We start from the raw sequence: 18,693 nt of genomic DNA, 5'->3' as shown, positions 1-18,693 counted from the left end.
AGGTGGTGGGGGAACAATTCCCCGAGAACTCTCTAAGGGATGGATCATTTCCTTCTAGTACAGATCTGGAAACTGAGGCTCAGCAATTGCTTGTCGCTTGACACAAGTCACTTAACTTGTAGGAACTAAGATTCAGTTTCAGCTGTCTCTGGGCAAGTGGCCTTCTGACTTTGCGTTGAGCCCCAAAATAAGGCAAATTCTACAACACAAACCCAGGGCACACTTACTTTTATATGCACACGTAAAACACTGAAAACAGACATTTCCGGAAACAATACTTGTGTTTACTCTGTGTAATACGGTTGTTTCTCTTTTGATAATTACCAGTCATGACCCACTAAGTTGGTTTCATGATGGACTAATGGGTCACAGCTCACAGTTTACAAAACAATGCTTCACCATGTGCCCCTTGTCCATCTTCATTAAAACATGTACTTAACACACTTGATGCCTGGGCAGGAATCAAATCCTTCTCACTTCTCAAGGCTCAGAGCCTTGCTCACCGACCTCAGAATGCTTTCAAGACCTGCGACAGGCACCAGGAATGGGGTAGCAGAAAGGGCAAGAAGTTCTTCCCCTCAAGGAGCTTTCATTCCAGAAAGGGGAAGGGAAGACACACAACCTTAACTGAAATAACTCTCCTTCCAGGCAGCTGGTAACAAATGACTAAGAGAGTTACAGAGTTAGTTCCTGGGGAAAAAAACAGAAGAGGGATGTCTTCCCATAGGTGTCGTCCTGGCAGGCCTGGTAGAGGCAGCCACATTCCAGGCTAGCATCAGCTCTACAGAAGGAATAGTCGGCAGGCGAGGAAAAAACCCTCTCAGGTGGTACGGTACCAAGCAGGAATCATGGGGAAGAGGCCAAAGTGGCTGGGGAAAGTGCCTGTTCCAGATTCCTAGAAAATGAGAAGTCACTGGGAGAGGAGAAAATGGACAGTGATGGGACAACTTCAGGCCAGGTGCAGGCCAGGAGCATCTGAGCGTCCACTCTCTTCTCATCCTCCCAAGCACCCCGGCTGGCTTGGAAGCTGCATATGTGACTTGCTCCTCCAATCACTGGGGCGGGGAGAACATATGTGACTTGCCACCACAATCCCTCGGGGGTTACCTGAAACCCAGGGATCCAGAGAGCTGATCAACAGGGGAACCAGCCCATGATGGTTCACACTTCACAGGCACACGCCTCTCACCCCAAGGTCATTCTGCTGGCCCCTTGTTATCAGTCACTGAGAACACTGCCCATCAGGAAGCCAGGACTCAGAGCAGGCCGGAGGTGAGGTAAGAAAAACGACAGCACAGGCCGGGTGTAGTGGCTCACGCCTATAATCCCAGCACTTTGAGAGGCCCTGACAGTAGGATCCCTTGAAGCCAGAAATTCAAGACCAGCCTAGGCAACAAGCAAGACCACGTCTCTACAAAACATCAAAAATAAATTTAAAAAAAGAAAAATGACAGCACACATTTATGCAGAACTTACACTGTGCTAGGCACTACTATATATGGTGTGTATGTGTGTAAACTTAATCTTTATGACCTTATAAAGGTATACTTTATTTTTTTATTTTTTTGAGACTGAGTCTTGCTGTATCACCTAGGCTGGAGTGCAGTGATGCAACCTCGGCTCACTGCAACCTCCACCTCCTGGGTTCACACTATTCTCCTGCTTCAGCCTCCAGAGTAGCTGGGACTACAGGCACCCACCACCACGTCCAGCTAATTTTTCTATTCTTAGTAAAGACAGGGTTTCATCATGTTGGTTGGCCACGCTGGTCTCTAATTTCTGACCTCAAGTGATTCGCCTGCCTCGGCCTCCCAAAGTGTTGGGATTACAGGCGTGAGCCACGGCGCCCGGCCTGGTATACTTTATTAACCCCATTTTCCACCGGAGGAAGTTGAGGCTCAGAGGTTACTTAAGGTGCCCATGTTTGCACAGCTTGTAACTGCAACAAGGCAAAGGAAAGAAAGCATCCTGGACTCCTGATGAGGCTTGCAGGTTTGAGTTCTACTGGTAACTTCACGCAGGGCACTTTTCCCTCTGGGCATGTTTCTTTAGCTACTTGAAACAACACTAGGTGACCTCCAGTTCCATCACCTGCAATCCCGCTATTTATATCTACGATAAATATATATTTCACTACAACACAGGGGTGGGACTGTTTACCTCCCCACACCGTGCCCCCAACTCCATATTGACTCTGTATCTTGGTCTCTTAGAAAAACAAGATCATGGCCGGGCGCGGTGGCTCACGCCTGTAATCCCAGCACTTTGGGAGGCCGAGACGGGCGGATCACGAGAGCAGGAGATCGAGACCATCCTGGCTAACACGGTGAAACCCCGTCTCTACTAAAAATACAAAAAAAATTAGCCGGGCGCGGTGGCGGGCACCTGTAGTCCCAGCTACATGGGAGGCTGAGGCAGGAGAATGGCGTGAACCCAGGAGGCAGAGCTTGCAGTGAGTGGAGATCGCGCCACTGCACTCCAGCCTGGGCGACAGAGCGAGACTCCGTCTCAAAAAAAAAAAAAAAGAAAGAAAAACAAGATCATTCCCCACAATTCTTTTTAAGCCCACATCTCATCCTGGACTGCATCTGTCTCTTCAACTAGACAGTGAGCATAGTAGGAGCTTGGTAACCTCAAAACATGGTAGCGTCTTATTCTCCTGGTCTGACAGCCGCCTGATCAAGGCCTCAGGATCACCCCAGGAAGTCAAAAGAAAAAGAAGCCAATGTGGTCAGAACCAGCTTCCCTGCCATGGCTGGCACTTCCCTTCTCAATTTCACTGTCTCCTTAAGACTCCTTTTTTTTATTATATGTGGGAATCCCACAAAGGGGATTCCCACATACAATAAAAGGGGAAAATTCCCTCATACAACAAAAAAAAATCAGGGACAGTCTGAGCACCTGCCAGGGCAGGATACCTACCAAAGAGAACAGTCCAAGACCCCTCATTTCATCCCTGTTAACAAAGACACAGGATTTCACAGCACAACCAACTTTCCCTGGACAGCTTTCCAAGCCTCTCTCACAGCCATCCCCATGGTGGGCTGTGCCAGGACAACCCTTGAGCCTATTTTACAGTAAAGAGATGGACCTTGAGAAATGAAGGCCCCCACAGCTATCAAGGACGTGAAGCTGAAATGCAAATCTAGATTCCTGCTGATGCCAAGCTTCATGCCCTCTGGGCCTTACCACTAAAGCCATGCAGTGGCCACACGCGGGAGTGGGAGAGGACCATTCTGCCCAATACAGATAAGGGACACAGACATCTCAGGGGAGCATTTATCAGTACCAGTCTATGACAGGACCGCCAGCTCTGCCCCTTGAGAGGGTGCGGGGGTGACACATGACAGCAGGGACGGGCAGTGGGGGGGTTAGAATCAATTCTCCCTGGATACTGAGGGATGACTGTACTATATTACTTAACTCTCACAACCACTATGCAAAGGAATCACCATTCCTCCATGCTACAGATGGGAAAACTGAGGATCCCGGCCAGGAAGTGAGGATCCCTGACGATTTCCAGCCAGGAAATGACAGAGTGGAAACTAGAATTCACATGGGAGTCTAAGCCACCAGTCAGAACCCAAACCCTTTAAAATCCAGAGGATTCAAAACCCAGGAAAAGAAATGCAGAACACAGAGAGAAACACTGCTAAAACTTATCTTGCCAAGGCTACAAAAACCCCATTACCAGCCAGGCGCGGTGGCTCACGCCTGTAATCCCAGCACTTAGGGGGGCTGAGGCAGTCAGATTTCAACGTTAGGAGTTCGAGACCAGCCTGGCCAAGATGGCAAAACCCTGTCTCTACTAAAAATACAAAAAATTAGCTGGGTGTGGTGGCACATGCCTGTAATCCCAGCTACTCAGGAGGCTGAGGCAGGAGAATCACTTGAACCCGGGAGGCAGAGGTTGCAGTGAGCTGAGATCGCACCATTGCACTCCAGCCTGGGCAACAAGAGCGGGGAAGAAAAAAAAAAACATTACCCCAGTGAATCAAAAAAAACAATCATGATTGTCTATTTGCTGTAAGCTCCCAGCAACATGTATTAAAGAAGTTTATGTGAATCGTCTAATGCACTTGTACCATGGTCAGAATTATTACCAAGCTAAAAAAGATTAATTTTTCTAAATACTCTAAACCCTCAGACACTATTATAAAGGCTACAGCTAGTGTAACATTTCTGTTATCTTGGCTGACAGACCCCCAAGCACACACACCTCCCTGCCACTTCTCCCTGTTAAGGCGTAAACACACACAGTCTCATACAGAAAGAGGCAGGGAAGCCAAGGGAAGGAGGCACCCTTGACCTGAGGTTCTCCACTTGAGAACCTGCCTCCCTCACAAAATTCAGACGACCTAAGGAACTGTGAGGAGAGCTGGGTGTCTCCCAGCTCCCTCTGAGTGCTGGCTGGCACAGAGCTAACTCTCAGTCCAAGTTTGCAAATGCTTAGCTAACAAAGATGGCATTATGCGAAAGATTGGTGCACACTGCTGGTCTGGGAGTTCAAATGAAGTGACCACTGCCAAAAACTTTGTTTGGGTCCCCACCACTCCCCCCGCCCCACCTCCTGCCTTGAAATAAAGGGCAAGGATTTGCAATTTGGGGTCTTGCCGCCACTTGAAACCCATTAAGGTGGCTGCATTACTCGGGTTCTGGCAAAATGCAATTCCAGTTTCTCATTTAATGTTTAATTAGATACCGATGGAGGAGTCTGGCAGCCTCTGGGGTTAAGAGGAATTGCAGAAAACGGGGCGGGAGCCTAAAGAGGGGCCGCAACCCAAAGCCTCCGCTCCAAGGGGAATGGGGGAGAGGGAAAAAAAAGTGTGTATGTTTTGTATTTTTAATCTGCCACACAAGGGTGCCAAGGGTCAGAGCCAAAGGCAACACCGTGAACTTGCCAGGACCTCTGGGCAGATAGCTAGCCTGGCTTATCACGGGGCAGCACACTCCCCCAGCTCCTTGAAGCCCAGCTGCAAGCCTTCTCCACCTATTCCAGCCTGCACTGCCACCCTCTCATCCCCCTCCCCCTAAAGGGTTCTGGCAGGCATGGACACTCCCTGCCTGGCAGGAACCTCAGCTCAGCACATCCAAGGAGAGCCCTCTCAAATATCACTTTGCTATTTCAAACCCACCAAGGACGCTGGACCCCTGCCACACAGCCACAAATACCTCAGCGCCAGCCCACGCCCACGACTCTGGGGTACTTTCTTGCTTTAACCAACCCTCCTCAAGGCAAAGTCTCCCGTCTGCTGAGGAAGGAGTCAGCAGAGTCTTGCTGGGGTGGGAGCACAGGGCCAGGAAGCCAGCCTCACTGAGGTAGAACACAAAACAGTCAAGATGAGGCCGGGCGCGGTGGCTCACACCTGTAATCCCAGCACTTTGGGAGGCCGAGATGGGCGGATCACGAGGTCAGGAGATCGAGACCATCCTGACTAACACAATGAAACCCCGTCTCTACTAAAAAAATACAAAAATTAGCCGGGCGCGGTGGCGGGCACCTGTAGTCCCAGCCACACGGGAGGCTGAGGCAGGAGAATGGCGTGAACCCGGGAGGCGGAGCTTGCAGTGAGCTGAGATCCGGCCACTGCACTCCAGCCTGGGAGACAGAGCGAGACTCCGTCTCAAAAAAAAAAAAAAAAACAGTCAAGATGAAAGGGAACTCAGGTCTACAGAGGAAGGAAACTGAGGCAAGCAAGGAAAATTCATCAAGGTCATGGAACTCCACGTCCATTTCACTTCCAAAATTCTTCACCGGGAATCATAGAGGGGCCTGGGGTTGGAGCAGCTGTCCCTGAACCTCCCGAAACCATGCACAAGTCCCCTCTATGAGGGCTTTCTGGAAATACTGTCCACAGCTTTTACCACATTTTCCCTGCCAAAAGGTAAAAGCCACTGCACCACAGCAAACCCGCTTCCCAGAGTTCAGGTCTCACCTCTGCCAGTGACTCCGCAATTCACCTTGCAGAGGCTCCGTTCAAATTCTGTTAAGTTCATGTCTTCAGTGAACATGTGGGGGGGCACCAACCAGCATACCTGGTGCCAGATATGCTTCAGGTCAACTGCAAATACCTCCCCTCTGTTTTGCAGGGATTCTCTATCAAGTAAGTGTCAATAAAAGCTGTGAGGTAAAACTAGAAAGATGGAGGATTTCTAGTCTCAGCTCTGCCAACACTAGGGTTCAGTTTCCTCATCTGTAAAACAGGAGTGAGATTTTATAACGAAACCCAACCAACAAGGCAGCTGCAAAGCCCAACCACAACCACACGAATGAAAACGTGTTATAAAAAAGTACAGCAAGTATGTGTGATGTAAGAATCCATCGCTATTCTCTAGTCTCTTTAGCTCAAAGGCCACTCATTTCTTGGCCTTCCAAATGCCACTCATTTCTTGACACTGAAAGGAAAACACAAAATTAGCTACCACACAGGGGGAAAAGGATTGCTTTTTGTTTGAGAAGGCACCAAAGACACTTCCCTGCAGGTCCACCTTGGAGAAGGTCAAAGCAGAGAAGGTGGCCAGGACACCACTGGGCGCATAGTAAGAGACGCTCATGCAGCTGGAAGTGTCCACTCTACAAAAGGTCAGGACCCAGACAACAGTGTCTAAGAGAACCCAAAGAGATGCCCCAGTGGGATCCCATGGGCTTTTGTCAACACTCTGAGATGCACTGCTCTGGCCTGAGGATAACAGCAAGGAAATTACAATGGGACCCTAACCCTCCTCCCACGGCCCGGGGACCTCTTCTGATTTAATGCAAACCAATTTATCAGAAAAGTCCACTCCAGACTTGAGTTCTCCAATGCTCCCATTGCCCTGTAAGCACTTCCTACCCACTGAAGACGGGTATGGTATCTGGGCTGCACAAACTCCCCAGACCCTAAGAATCTTTGGATCTCCTTGATAGAAAACAGAAGGGCAGTCAACAAACACTCACACTCGATTTTCTAAAAATCAGTTAAGGCAACTAGTTAACTAACTTTAAAATCACCTTGTTCAAGAGCACCCGCAACAGTTAAGTCTCTACAAGAACACCATCCAACGCTCACTGACCCCAAGCGACTTACTCATTCTTACCGTTACCTGAACTCCTTCATACAATCAGAACATGTGCCTGCTACATGGAAGGTACTGTGGGAGCTACAGAGATGAACAGTTCACGGTCTCAACCACGGAAAAAATGAATAGGCTGTTGCCAGAAAGACAACCCTAAGTGAGAAGTTAGGTGGAATAGTGCGAACAAATGCTACTTGCCATGGGCCTGCAGGGCCAAGCCTGGTGGGCTTAGAAACACCCGTTCCAGAGTCAGTCATGACTCCATGGGTGTGCATTCTAACTACCACTTCCCAGGCGGGAATTAACCGCTGTGTGCCTCAGCTGCTTCATCTGCAAAATGGAGTGAACAACAAGCCTTCTCTCATCGGGTCTCTGGCAGGATATGAGGGACTGAACTTACAGCAGTTAGCAGAGTGATCTGGCACATGGAAAGCTGCCAACAGAGGCTTTGTATTGGTGGTTTTTATAGATATGGAGATGAAGGGGTGATCACAGAATGCAGAAAACTATCTCGTAAGTTCTCCAAGAAGGAGGTCTTAAAAGACGAATAGGATTTGAATGGGTAAGAGAGGAATGCACTCCAGGCAAGAGGAAGGAGTCAGCAAGAAGCTACTGCAATCATTTTAGCAAGAAGGAATGAAGGTTAACTAGACAGTAGTCACAGGAAGGGAGACACTAGATGAAGACTTGAGAAAGACAAAGAGAAAAGTGGGTTCCTTTTCCTAATTTTCTCAAGTTTTTCTCAGTTTTCCACTTGCTTCTCAGCTGTCACCCCTCCAACTCAATGCTACCCCTTAACTCCTTCATAATCCCCATTCATCACTCCATCCCTCCTCCCACATGCTGACTCTCGGGCCACATTATACCAGGTGGAGCCCAATTCAGGAAAAAAGGTTTTTACACCCCACACGTATGAAATGTGGGCCTCAATGAGGGTGAACTCATCTCTTAGTAGGATCTTCTAAATGTCAACGCCAACCTCAGTGATCTCTATACAATTCTACTGCCATTCCTTAGCAAATTACTGAAAGCAAACCCACGTGCAAACTTTCACTGCCGCCATATTGTTTCAAGATGGAAGACTACACCACAAGTTGCCGAAGAGTCTCAAGTTTATAGAGCACCAAACTTAGTTAAATCACTAACTTCTCTGAAAGGTACAGCCAAAAAATAGCATAGATATGCTACATCAAGAGAATGAAACAGACACACCCACCCACCCCAGATTCTAAAATGAAACTATTTGCATAGTAGTCAAAAACTAGCAACAGTGTTGGCTGTTCACAGTTTAGGAAAAAAAACATGCAAGATTTTTACTAGGTAGAAAGGTCAAATTCACCAACTATTTTTATACAGCTGTGTACCTCTTAGCCTCCCTGAACATCCAGTTCAGGAAATCTTATCGTCACCATGGGATTTTCCCAGAAGAACCACATCATAAGTGAACCAGTGACCTCTCCCTTTCACTACTATGTAAGTTTATCAGACCAGACATATCATTCACCAGCTTCTCTTTTTCAGCCCTGAAGAGGGCACAAGGACTGCTCAATTTCCTCAGTGTTCCTTTCCAAGAGCATTAACTTTTCATTCACAACAAAATTGCATCACATTGAATATTCTCAAAACCAGTGGGCCACCATCTGGGTCTCTACTCCTCATATTACAGGAGAAATTTTCACCACGAAGACATTGGTGATCATGGGATTTGACCACTTGTGAAACAACCAAATGGGTCTGGTATCCCAGCCAATTTCAACCTCCACGTACAGGGAACTCAGATGGCTGGCCCAAGCAGGTGGGACCTAACGACCAATTAGATCACCTGCTATATGGACATGCTTAACCATCTATAGGGTCAGCAAGCAGAACTGAATGGAGGCTATGGAAGACCTTCAGACACATCCTCTTCCATCTCCCCAAGATGGGTCCTAACCTATTTCATCGGATCTTCATGTGTGACTCCAATCCAGGTTTGAAACCTGGGTTGGTTTGTTTTTCCTGAACAGGACTGCTATGGGAGATGAATAGATGGCAGACAACTCTCTCGTAATAATTTCATAAATCTTAAGAAACTCATCCAGGTAGAAAGTGAATAATAGGGTAAAAAGAACTACAATCTGATGATGTTAACTATCTTCACAAGAATATTTTGGCCACAAGATTATGAACTAGCTGATGATCTCAGAGTACAAATCTTCTTAGTGGATACAGTATGCCCACCCACACCAAACACACACACACACACACACACACACACCCCCATAATTTGAAAGATCGCTCTCTGGAAAGCAGAGCAAGAAAGTTCCATTCCACCAAATTCTCATTCAACTCCAAAACACAAGTTTCATACTGGGTTTCGTTTGTTACAATTTCTTCTGAAACCAACACTAAAGAGGCTTAGTCCCCTCTCAGCTAACTGTCCACTCTTAACGTAAGTCTCACATAGTTCTGAGTCCTGTACAACACCATTTAATTCTCCACATAGATAGCTACACAATTTTTCACAATCACAACATTATGAAACACCGTTCACCAAGTCAAAACACTGCTGGAGAAGAGTACCATGGGGAGGGCTGCAGAGAGGTGGGCAGGGGAACAGAAAGAAAGGCAAGAAGAAAATAAAGACCACTGCCAAATGGCTGTGTATTTGCTTTTCGTACTAGAGAACTTAGAGCTATCCAACCCTATAATTATTGCTAGGATTAAAAATGTGTTACTCACATAATCATGAAAGGCTTTTGCTTCACTCGAATGTTCACAAGTGTCTCTCCTTTCAGGAGCGGCACAGTAAAGGTCCCAAAATACACTGCAAGGAGGAAAATACAATAAGGTCAGGTTACTAATTATTACTTGTGTACACAACGGCAAGTGCACAATGCATGGCGCTAACAGTACTAGGTCTCCCAAAGGCTCAATCCCACCTTATCAGCTCTCACTGGGCAAACAGCCTAAAAAACAGAACACGTCCAACTTTTTCTGGCAAGTCAGCCATTAGTAATGGGAGTAATAGTTCTTATATATCAAATACCTACTGCGTGCCCGATGCCTCACACCCGTATTACTTGTGTCTACCATAGACTATAAGGTAGGCAATTTTCTCTCCACTTTACACAGGGGGCAACTGAAGCTCAAAGGGGTTAGTAGAACCCACTCATGGATGCCCTAGGAGGACGAACGCAAATGTGGATGAGAACCCATACTGGTCTCATCTGTTTTCTTTTCACCACCCAAACCAAAATGGCTGCATATCCTAAAAAAGGTTCAAGTGCCAAAGTCAGGACATAACTATGATTCATACATCCAGCAATCTAGGAGAGACTCTGTCAATAAAGGAAATTTTACAGGTTCTTAATCCCAGAGCCCACACCTCCACCCTTCCCACCCCACCCCCACTCCCACCCAAGCCCTCCCCCAAGGAATTCTTATGCAAGAACCACTCCTCCCTCCACGCACCAAAAAACACAAATCAGTTAGGCAAAGGACAGGTCATGGACATCCAAGTATCTGGTCCTTTCACACTGCAGTAGAGGGCCCTCTTCAGAGAAGCACCTGTCAGCAAAGGGAAGAAGGAAGCAAGCCCAGAAATGCCTGCCTCATCCCCCACTAAAGATTTTGTAGGGTCACTCCAACATTTTGTACGAGAACAGACATACAAGTCCTATGTCAACCAATAAAGCCCTATTCAAAGACGGAGTTGTCACTGTTATTAACAAGGGACCTAAGAAACTCTCCAGATCAGGAGCCCAAGGCCCAGGGACAGAACCAGCTTAAAGGGTAAAGTGGGCACCAAAACCAAAGTCCGACTCCTGGTCCAATGCTCTTGTCCTCGTCACAAACAGGCAGCTCTGCAAGTCATCAGACAAGCATCTCACTCAAGGTGTGTGAATAATGCAGCCTGCCCCTCACCAGACAAGCTCCACTGCTTCCTCCTTGGGTCATTTTGCTCAGTGTCAAATCGCAGGAACCAACTTCTACCAAACAGGACCACAGCCACTCATAAGCCACCATCGCCCGGGCCTCACACAACAGACTCTACGTTCCTATGCCTGAGATAAGGATGGAGAAGTTTCAGGAGCTCCTGGATATAACAGGAAAATCAGGGACTTCTACTAGCTGCAGAGAGGGGCTAAAGAACATTTCTTTCTGTCTTCTGGAACTGTACACATCTGATTACCTCCTCCACACGTTAAAGGTTTCCAACACTACATATTCCCCAGCGCCTTCACTCATAAGCCTAAGTAACCTTCAATCATAAGCCTAACTTTCTACAAGATCCAAGCCGATCAGAGCTGCCAACCCCATCCACACACTCCCTCCAAAAACAGCCACAGAAAACCTATCACCCACTCCTACAGGTGGAATCCTTCCGCCACACTAATGCCTCCAAGACCTGCAGTTCCGAGGTTGGCAGAAGTAATTAAAAACTCATTTTCTCTGCACAAGTTAGAACAGACACTTCATCCTCCTGCTGTTCTAAGACTTAGAACAGTAACCTGAGCTGGCAGGTAAACCCGCTAAGATGCCAACAGACATGAGACAGGACACACCGTTTTGTTGAACTCCATCAAAGTATCAAAAGCCACTCTGCTTTCTTTTCTGTTTCAAAAGGATGTTAAAGACTCCACCAGTCAGTGGCACAAAACACCGGGGTCATACACTTAGGGCAACTGGGTCCGGCTGACCCTAAGCTCCCTCTTGGCTGTCGTATACCCAACAGAGACCAAACCTGCGGTGGCCCCACACCCAAAGGACACAGAGACCTGGTAAGAGAGTCACAGAGAGTGGGAGCCCCTAACTACAGACACTGTGAGGTCGACTCTGACCAGTTAAGGTTCTGCCTAAAACAACACTTTGTGGTTTTAGTGGGGGAGGGGGGCGGGGAGCTCCCAGAGGAAAGGAAGGACCAGTCAGTCTGAATCAGTATCTTTAAAGGAAGTGGCAGCCCTTTCTTGCTTTTTCTCAGGGTGCCTGGAAAAAGCCCCGTAGATGTCCTATCTTAAGGTTGTAAGCTCCGAGGAGAAAAAGGAACGGACAGGCTAATTGTAAAACAGACCTGGTATCCCCTCCACGCCGCCCCACCCCCACTCCTCTAATTAAAGCAACATGCAGAATTGACAAAAATCCTCCAATGTTTTTTCAAACCCTTGCCTAGAGCCCCAGAGTGAGATGTAAAAGTAAGGAGTTTCTACCCCAACATCACAGATTATTTTGTCGTTTTTCCCCAAAACTTCAGGTAGCATCCTCTTCTGCCCTTTTCCTCCTTGGCCAGCTGGGCCGGAGTGCCTCGAGGTGCCCCGCTCTGTGCAACGCGGAGGGCCACAGGGTGGAGGGCCTGCTCCAGGCCTCCCTTCTTTGTTCACTTGGACCCAGGGCTCAGAACAAAACAAACACACATGCAAAACTATCACACAAACTTACCACCACCACGAGTGCAAAAACCCAGGCGGTTCTCCCAACGTGATGTTTTTTTCCCATCGAATCTGGAAAGGTAAGAGCGGAGGCAGCTTAGAGGAGTAGACACGGGGTGGGCTGGGGGCTTCCTAGAGCCAAAAGGCTGGGAAGACCAACTAACAATAAATGCCAAAAGGTGATAAAAATTCAAAATGGTGGCCACAGTGGCTGCTCCTGAAAACAAAGGCTCTAAGAATAGTGGGGAGGGGGGTGTCAAGAAATTGGATGCTGGGGGGAGTCCCACTCACCTCCGATAAGAAGGTCTGTGCAGATTTCTGTGCTCCTACGTGCAGTAAATATTCGTAGACGTATAAAGCTAACCTGGAAAGTGGGCAGGGAGCAAAGAGAGAGGGGAAGGAGTCAGATCCCACCGGCGCTCTCCAGGACCTTGCCAGCAGGCTTTGAGCCCTGTCTGCGCCGTCCCATTGTGGCCCCGACCAGAGGTAAGCAGCTAGCTAACCCCAAACAGGGCCGCCAGGTGCGAACAGTTAGGGGGTGGGGACCGGGGAACGCGTTACCTCAAGCAGTGAGGGATGGAGAGCAGCCCCAAACTTGAACTTCCAAGTCGCGTCGGGGACAAACCCACCTAGGTTCCTCAAACTCGCAAGCCACTCGACCCCACAGCCACCTTGCCTTTCCCGACCCAGTCCTCGCTACGCTCTCCCCGGCTTTGGAGGTCCAGGGAGACTCAGCCCTGGACTCCGGGTGCTTGGCGCGCTCTAGAGAGGGCAGCAAAGCACCACCCTCGTCACCTCCCCCCAAACAACTGTGCCCCAAGTCTGGGGCCAAGCCGGCGCCACCGTCGCTGCCTAGCCCGGCGTCCGAGGACGCGGACCCAGTGACGAATACGAGGGCAGGGAAGGGAGAGCGCTCCCGGCCGAACAAAGCCCCCGGCACGCACTCCTCACGCCGCCGGCGGACAAAAGGAGGCTTCGGGGCTGCAGAAGCCACGCGCCCCCTGCCCGCGCCCGGTGGGCAAAGTGCGGCCACCGCGGCGAGCGCCCGGCTGGAGCGAGCGTCCAGGCTCGCTGGCGGGACCTCGCCCACCACTCACCGCGGGGCCCCGCGCCCGGCCCGCGCCACGGCCACCAAGTACCTCCTCCGGCGGCTCCCCCCGCCGCCCCTTCCCCGATCTCCCAACCTCCGCCGGCTCCCAACAATGGGTTCTCCCACGCCGCCCGCCCCGGCCTCGGGGAAGGGGCCAGGCAGGCGGCGCCTGGACCCGGGGGCCAGAGGGCGCAGCAGCCCCCGGCCCCCGCCCGCCCACCTGCCTCCCACCGCCCGCCCGCAGCCCGGCGGCGGCGCGGCCGCCACTTGCAAAATAGGGCTTACTTTTCCCGAGCCTGCCCGTCCGAGGGCACCGCCGAGCCTTTGCCTTTGGCAAACATGGTTTGCAGGGAAGAGGGCGCCGAGCCTCGCCGCCGCCGCCGCCGCCGCTACCGCTCCGGCTCTCCCGAGCTGCCCCTCGCTCCCGGCCCCCTCCCCGGCGCTCGCTCGCTCTCTCGCTCGCTGGCGCTCTCCTCGCCGCGCTCCCCTCCCTCCCCCCCAGGCGCTGGCTCCGCGCTCTTTCCAGCTGTCAAAGCGTCAGCCCCGGCCGCGGCCCCATCGCCCTGGAACTCCTCCCGCGCCGGCTCGGCCTGGAGTGCCGCCGCCGCCGCCCGCACGGCCGCCCGCTCTCCGCTCGCTCGCGCGCCCTCCCGGCTCCGCCTGCGCCGCCCTCTGCGCCTCCAACACCGCTGCCGCCGCCGCCGCCGCCGCCGCTGGTCTACTTGGAGCTCAACCGAACGTGGCTACCCGGGCGAGGGAGCGAGGCGGGCGGCAACGTCCCGCGATGGATGGCCGCGTCGACCAATCGGCACACGCGGGGGCGGGCCCGGGCCGGCCGGGAGGGACGCCCTGACAGCGCCGGCCGCGGCAGTCCCCGCTGCGGCCGCCTCCGCGGAGCCGCTGCCTGCTCCTGCGAGCGAACTGGGGGCGTCCGGGGGCGCGAGCCTCTCTTTTCTGTCGCCGGGGCGGGGGACGACGTGGATCGGGCTGGGGGCACCCTGGTCTCCTCGCCCCAGCGAGGAGGGGGATCTGACTGGCGCTCCCCGCGGCGTGGACCACTGGGGGTTAGGGGGGCGCTGCGGCAGCGTCCGGTGGGAGGGGGCGCAGACCCCCAAGCGGTCGCCGCTCTCTCCCTCCTGCCACGTCCGTCTCCCTTATCTGCTCCTCACCTCCCCCCCGCCGCGGCCCGCGCCAGCCCAGCCCTTATCTCGCCCTTCCCTCTCGGTAGTCCTCCCCCTAGGCTCCGACCCCGAGCCCCTCCCCAGACTCCAGCCCGGCCCCCAGCCCGCCCCGCCCCCGGGCCTCACTCTCGCCCAGTCTAGCTTCCGAGCGCCGGGCCCGGGGCTCCACGCTGAGAGCGGCGCGGCTCGAGCCGGCGCCGAGGCGCGCGGCTGCTCCTTTACTAGATCATTAAAATACTTTGGAAAACCCCAAAGTGGAGCCGCGCGAAAATGGCCTTTGGCGTGCTTTGGGGAGCTGGGGGGGTTGGGGACAGGGGACTTCAACTAAGAGGAACGAGAGTGATTTCTCCCAAATTTCCAAGGTTTGCCAGTCCTGGCAAGTTAGCCCTTCGGCTTCTCCACGGGAAAGGGTGCCACTCGGGGATGGGGGGGCGTCACCTGGGCGGCCTGCGACGCGGAATGCGCGCCACAGAAATGTGCAAACTTCAAATAAATGGAGCTAAATTGGGGAGTAGGGGACGAGAGTCAGGCGTAGGGGGAGGGGAAGCTTCCATTGTCAGTGACCCAGGTGTACAATGGGAAATTGAGGGGGGCTGGCAGAGTGACCCAGCTATTTGCTGCTGACTCCTTTCTGCCCACGCCGAGAACCCAGAAGACACACTGCGTGCCCCTCATTAGAGACTCTTAAGACCAGGTACCGGCGAAATAGGGGAAGGCTCCCCCATTTTCAGACTGTTTTTAGAGAGCGGATCTCTTTAAATGGGATAAAACACTGTCGGCACTGTCTCTTTAAAAGAGTCAAGCAGAAAAAGCTGTGTAAGCGCTGATTGGCTGCCTGTTTGGATACATCTTTAGGGGAGCCTTGAAACTGTTAGCCTAGGTTGATTTTTTTTTTTTTTTTAACTGCGCTGTTCCAATAAACAAGTAACGCCCCTCCCCCTAACATGCCTCGCACCAAACAATTAAAGGATAGGTCAGTGTCCTGGGGAAAACACGTTTCAAGTAGGAAAACTCAGAACTAGATTTCAACAAAATAAACAATAATTCCCTACCATTAAAGTTTGCTTATTTTGATCTGTAGAAGAGAGAAAAGGGGCTTTTAAAAGAAATGCCCCGCAGCTAAAGGATCTGCGTTGGTTCAGGAAGGAGACTCTGGGTGCATTTTTGGAATAATATTCTACTCAATGTAACAACCTCCTTAAATTAGAATACAGCCAGGCCCTGCGGACACTTCCGGACTCACTCTGCTCCCTTCCAGGACCCAGCGCTCACAGGGGAAAGGGGCAGAAAAAAGGAACGCTGAGACCTAGTTTATGGGCGTCTCTGTGCTAGTCCCTATTTTAAAGGTTGTTTTGTGAATGAGGGAAGCATGGAGGTTGGGAGTTGGAATACAAGGATAGAGGAGAGAAGGAAATAATTACAGTTATTTTTTCCCCTAGGCAGTTTAAATTCAGTAGGGCTAACTTAAGGTACCTTAGAGCCCACACTAATTAAATTGGCCTGCTCATACCCTTCCCCTGGTCTTCCATCTATTTTGAATGGGCTAGGAATGGCCAGGGATGGCTTGTCAACAGACTGACTCACAAGAAGCCTGACTCATCTTGTGTCTGCAAGGCCCACAAATTAGGAGTATCGGTTTGGTCCTGGCTAAAAAAAGAGAAGACACTGCCCTTCTCCGGCCCTACTATGACCCAGGACTCTACCAGATTGGCCATGCCTCTACCAACTTCATGGCTGCAACACAAGCATATCTATTTGAGCATCAGTTGCTTCATCTGTCAAATGGCAAAGGGAGGTTAGAAGATCTTCAGTATCAAGGCCGGGCGCGGTGGCTCACGCCTGTAATCCCAGCACTTTGGGAGGCCGAGGCGGGCGGATCACAAGGTCAGGAGATCGAGACCACGGTGAAACCCCGTCTCTACTAAAAATACAAAAAAAAAATTAGCCGGGCGCGGTGGCGGGCGCCTGTAGTCCCAGCTACTCGGGAGGCTGAGGCAGGAGAATGGCGTGAACCCGGGAGGCGGAGCTTGCAGTGAGCCGAGATTGTGCCACTGCACTCCAGCCTGGGCGACAGAGCAAGACTCCGTCTCAAAAAAAAAAAAAAAAAAAAAAAAAAAAAAAAAAAAAAAAAAAAAAAAAAAGAAGATCTTCAGTATCTCTTGATAATCTGATGTGCTACAGTGTTAAGATTTCCCTTCTATATTTTTCTCTCCCTACCACCACCCTGGAAAAAGGACAAAAGGACTAGCACCTCCTTTCCCATGTGACAAGAAGAGAAGGGTAGTATTCAGAGACCCTGTGCCAGGCATTCTGTGGTCAGCCCTTTGCTGGAACTTGACACAACAAAGCTGCACGTTGGTTGGTAGATTCCTTGTTGGAGCTAAAAGAGATGGTGAGAGAGTCCAGGCAGAGAGAGCAGGGAGAGTCTTAGCCACCCCTCACCCCTGCTGGCTAGAAGATTGCTGAGGGGTTCCCTGGAAGTGGGACCACTCAGCAGCCCTAACTAGGTGTGTGGCTGCTGGCACAATTATCCAAAATGTGGTCAGATCAGAAGCAAGTCCAAACACCCATGAGCAGCACTCAAGGCCCCAGTCTACCTTTCGCCTCTGGATCTCCCCAGGCCCCATCTTTGGGCCTGATGTCTCTCTTCCTGGAATGCTTCCTGCCCCACCCAGTTCCCTTCTTCTGCCATCCTTTCAGGCTAACATCCCCTCCGGTGCCATCTCCTCCACAAAAACCTCCCTGCTTTTCACTCCTGGAGCGAAACCTGTCCTTCTGTCCCTCCAATCTTATCTCATTTTGCTTGCACCATTCATTCTCCCCATTGTTGTAGCCACTTGTTTACTGTCTGTCTCCCCCACCAGACTGGGAGGGTAGGCTCTCAGTTTGAGTTATCTGTGTATCTCCAGCACACAGCACAAGCTGAATACCTGTGTGTATATTAACACTCAGTGTAGGCACCAGGAGCCCCCAGGGACTGAGAGACGGAAAACTCACCCCAGCCCCAAAGTACTGGGCCCCGTGGAGAGATAAGGAACGGACAACACCAACAATAGGGTTAGATAAGGCCACTCCCTCGGCTCAGCCCCACCCTCCTAAGCTACAGCCACCTGGAACTCTGTACTTTCAGTTTCCAGAATGGCCATGCCATTTCACACATCCACCCTGACTCATATTCTCTCTGTCTCTTTCTCCCCTATCTTTCTCTTGCCTCCCTCACTTCCTTTTTTCTTTCTTTCTTTTACCACCTGCTTATTGAACACCTACTATGTACCACACACTGTTGTAGGCCTTGGGTCATAAACGGAACACAAATCCTTACCCGGTGGAGCTTACACTGTAGTGAAGTCCCCGCCCAAAGCCCCCTCCGGTGACAGACTCCTACTAACACTTCTCAGATCCAGCCTGGGCAGGGAGGGTCTCCTTCAGAGAGCCTTCGCAGATCCCCCCTCTGAACTCCCAGTTCAGGGCAGGTGTGCCCTCCATGTCCCCACTGCATGGGTGTGGTTCAGGGGTGTATTTTCCCCTGGGAATATGACTCCTTAGGGTCAGGGAATGATCATCATTCTCTGGGGCACCCTCAGTGCCCAGTAACGTGGTGAAAGGAACAGAAGGACAGATGAAGAACTGGGTAACCAGATGTTGCAGGACATGCAGGTGAGGTGGGAGCGAAGACGGAGAGGTGGATTCCAAGCTTAGGCTAGAAGGGCCGCTCCTTCCTCTCTTGGCTGCCAGCAACTGGAACAGCAGAAATCCTGGGCTCTGGCACCAGATGGGTGGGGTCCAGGCCTCCAGAAGGAGGTGGTTAAAGGAAAGGGACTTCAGGCCTATGAACTCAACCCGGGAGACTGTGCTTGCCAAGGATGCCAGAAGACCTTGTTCGCTTTCCCTAGTTCATTCAAAGCTCTCTTTCGGTGCTCCTCACAGCTGCTAGGAGGACGGATGCAGGCTCCCCTGG

General features: G+C 51.2%; 1 protein-coding gene and 1 long non-coding RNA gene across 31 annotated transcripts in view; both read right to left on the bottom strand.

The window, feature by feature from the left end:
• SSBP3 (single stranded DNA binding protein 3) overlaps positions 1 to 14,327 on the bottom strand; it is a 182,121-nt gene extending 167,794 nt beyond the window's left edge. For 21 of the 30 annotated variants that reach the window (XM_077994194.1, XM_077994189.1, XM_077994211.1 and 18 more), the window contains exons 1-4: positions 13,840 to 14,038; positions 12,756 to 12,828; positions 12,475 to 12,536; positions 9,778 to 9,862 (exon numbers count right to left, since the gene is read on the bottom strand). In XM_077994194.1, coding sequence (XP_077850320.1) covers positions 9,778 to 9,862; positions 12,475 to 12,536; positions 12,756 to 12,828; positions 13,840 to 13,895 — 276 coding nt within the window. In that variant the 5' untranslated portion in view covers positions 13,896 to 14,038. 30 annotated transcript variants of the gene reach the window in all.
• On the bottom strand, positions 1,549 to 5,645 carry LOC144333264 (uncharacterized). The gene is made up of 3 exons (XR_013401824.1): positions 5,409 to 5,645; positions 2,248 to 5,366; positions 1,549 to 1,852 (listed from the first exon to the last, which is right to left on the bottom strand). It is a non-coding gene; the product is annotated as an uncharacterized LOC144333264 (long non-coding RNA).
• Positions 14,328 to 18,693: the final 4,366 nt, after the last annotated feature.

Source organism: Macaca mulatta, chromosome 1 (genome assembly GCF_049350105.2).
Source record: "Macaca mulatta isolate MMU2019108-1 chromosome 1, T2T-MMU8v2.0, whole genome shotgun sequence".
NCBI lineage: Eukaryota > Metazoa > Chordata > Mammalia > Primates > Cercopithecidae > Macaca > Macaca mulatta.
Note: the sequence above shows the minus strand (reverse complement) of the source record. Positions and strands in the feature narration are given on the sequence as shown.